Source organism: Pseudophryne corroboree, chromosome 3, assembly GCF_028390025.1.
Source record: "Pseudophryne corroboree isolate aPseCor3 chromosome 3, aPseCor3.hap2, whole genome shotgun sequence".
In the NCBI taxonomy this organism is placed as follows: domain Eukaryota; kingdom Metazoa; phylum Chordata; class Amphibia; order Anura; family Myobatrachidae; genus Pseudophryne; species Pseudophryne corroboree.
Genome location: NC_086446.1, coordinates 757008056 through 757010131, shown reverse-complemented (window position 1 = coordinate 757010131; position 2076 = coordinate 757008056). Strand labels below are relative to the sequence as shown.

Genomic DNA, 2076 nt, shown 5'->3' with positions numbered 1-2076 from the left:
GGAGGCAACTTAATTTACCATCTGTAACCACAATTTCACCAAATTTAGAAAAGCTTTTTCAATTCTGGTGGACTGTTTTTTTCTCCTAAGCAAGACCGATTGATTGGTTATGGCTGTAGTATACAACATGAGAATATCATCAAATAAATTAGAGTAAAATTAAGCATTTATTAGAAAAGTATCTGGATCTGATTTCACCTCTTGATTTTTTAAGCTGTAAATGAGGGATTGAGCATTGGGATGGCTGCGGCATAGAGTACGGCAAATACTTTGTCCTGGTCCATGGAATAGCTGGACTTTGTCCTCATGTACATGCCAAGGATTGTCCCGTAGAACAAAACGATGACTGTAAGATGTGATGAGCAGGTGGAGAAGGCTTTGTTTCTTCCTTCTTTAGAGGGAATGTTCAGAATTGCCGAGATAATAAACACATAGGACAAAAGTGTCATCACCGAGGGTACAAAACCAACAATAGACCCCAGTCCGAGTATCACCGTCTCTATGGTGTGTGTATCGCTGCAAGAGAGCTTAATGAGGGGCTTAAGATCGCAGAATAAATGATTCATCTCATTTGACCCACAAAATTTACAAGATGATATTAAGGCAACGTAGAGAACTCCCTCCAGGGCGCCTACACTCCAAGATGAACACACCATCCAGGAGCACACTCTTAGGCTCATATAATACGAATAGCGTAAAGGAAGACAAATTGCCACGTAGCGATCGTAAGCCATAGCAGCCAAAATAAAGTATTCTGTCACTATCAGCACTACGAAAAAGAATACTTGAGTGATGCAGCCCCTGTAGGATATGGCCTTGTTCCCAGTTAGGCAGATGTCCAACAACTTGGGTAGAATCATCGTGGTGAAATAAATATCCAAGGTAGACATATTACACAAGAGCATGTACATGGGACTGTGGAGATTAAGATCCCAGCAAAACAGAGTAATGGCTAAAACATTTCCCACCATCGCCGCCACATAGATTACAAAAAATATTGCAAATAACAGGAGCTGTAGACTTGGAAGCTCGTAGAACCCAAGGAGAACAAATTCAGATACCGTGAAATTTGTCTCATCCATTCAGATTCAGACAAAATTATAATTTAATTTGTCATCTTAGACTTCGTGACATGCTTCGTTGACTTATTGGGAATAGAGAAATGTGTTGTGCATTTATAGTGTTTCTTTGATGACCTTGCACTCTGGAGGTTTGACGTTACCTGTCATAAAACTCATGAGGCTTGTTAGGCGTAATAGCAATTTATCAAGGTTGAGGTTGAGTATCCCTTATCCAAAATGCTTGGGACCAGAAGTATTTTGGATATCGGATTTCTCCGTACTTTGGAATAATTGCATACTATAATGAGATATCATGGTGAAGGGACCCAAGTCTAAGCACAGAATGCATTTATGTTTCATATACACCTTATACACACAGCCTGAAGGTAATTTTAGCCAATATTTTTTAATAATTTTGTGTATTAAACAAAGTGTGTGTACATTCACACAATTCATTTATGTTTCATATACACCTTATACACACAGCCTGAAGGTCATTTAATACAATATTTTTTAATATTTTTGTGTATTAAACAAAGTTTGTGTACATTGAGCCATCAGAAAACAAAGGTTTCCCTATCTCACTCTCACTCAAAAAATTCCGTATTTCGGAATATTCGGATATGGGATACACAACCTGTATAAACAACTGATTAGTCTGATGTAAGATAAACATCATGGCAACCTATCTGCATTCATAAAAAGTGCTAATATTCTTCACTCATTATTTTGGTGATCCATCATCATCGCAATTCATTTAAAAGGCACCATTGATTCCATCACAATGAATATAATATTAACAGAACTAAACATTAATAGGGTGCGAGAGAAAATAAGATTTTAAACCTACCGGTAAATCTTTTTCTCGTTGTCCGTAGAGGATGCTGGGGACTCTGTAAGGACCATGGGGATAGACGGGCTCCGCAGCAGACATGGGCACTTTAAGAAAGACTTTGGATCTGGGTGTGCACTGGCTCCTCCCTCTATGCCCCTCCTCCAGACCTCAGTTAGAGAA

General features: G+C 38.7%; 1 protein-coding gene across 1 annotated transcript; it reads right to left on the bottom strand.

Moving 5' to 3' along the window:
* Window positions 1-209: 209 nt before the first annotated feature.
* Window positions 210-971, bottom strand: LOC135057420 (olfactory receptor 5AR1-like). Its single transcript, XM_063963312.1, has one exon. The coding sequence runs from the start codon at window positions 969-971 to the stop codon at window positions 210-212; it is 762 nt and encodes a 253-aa protein (XP_063819382.1).
* Window positions 972-2076: the final 1105 nt, after the last annotated feature.

Coding starts and splice junctions, on each gene's coding strand:
- LOC135057420 (XM_063963312.1), bottom strand. CDS start 971: ATGGTGGGAAATGTTTTAGCCATTACTCTGTTTTGCTGGGATCTTAAT.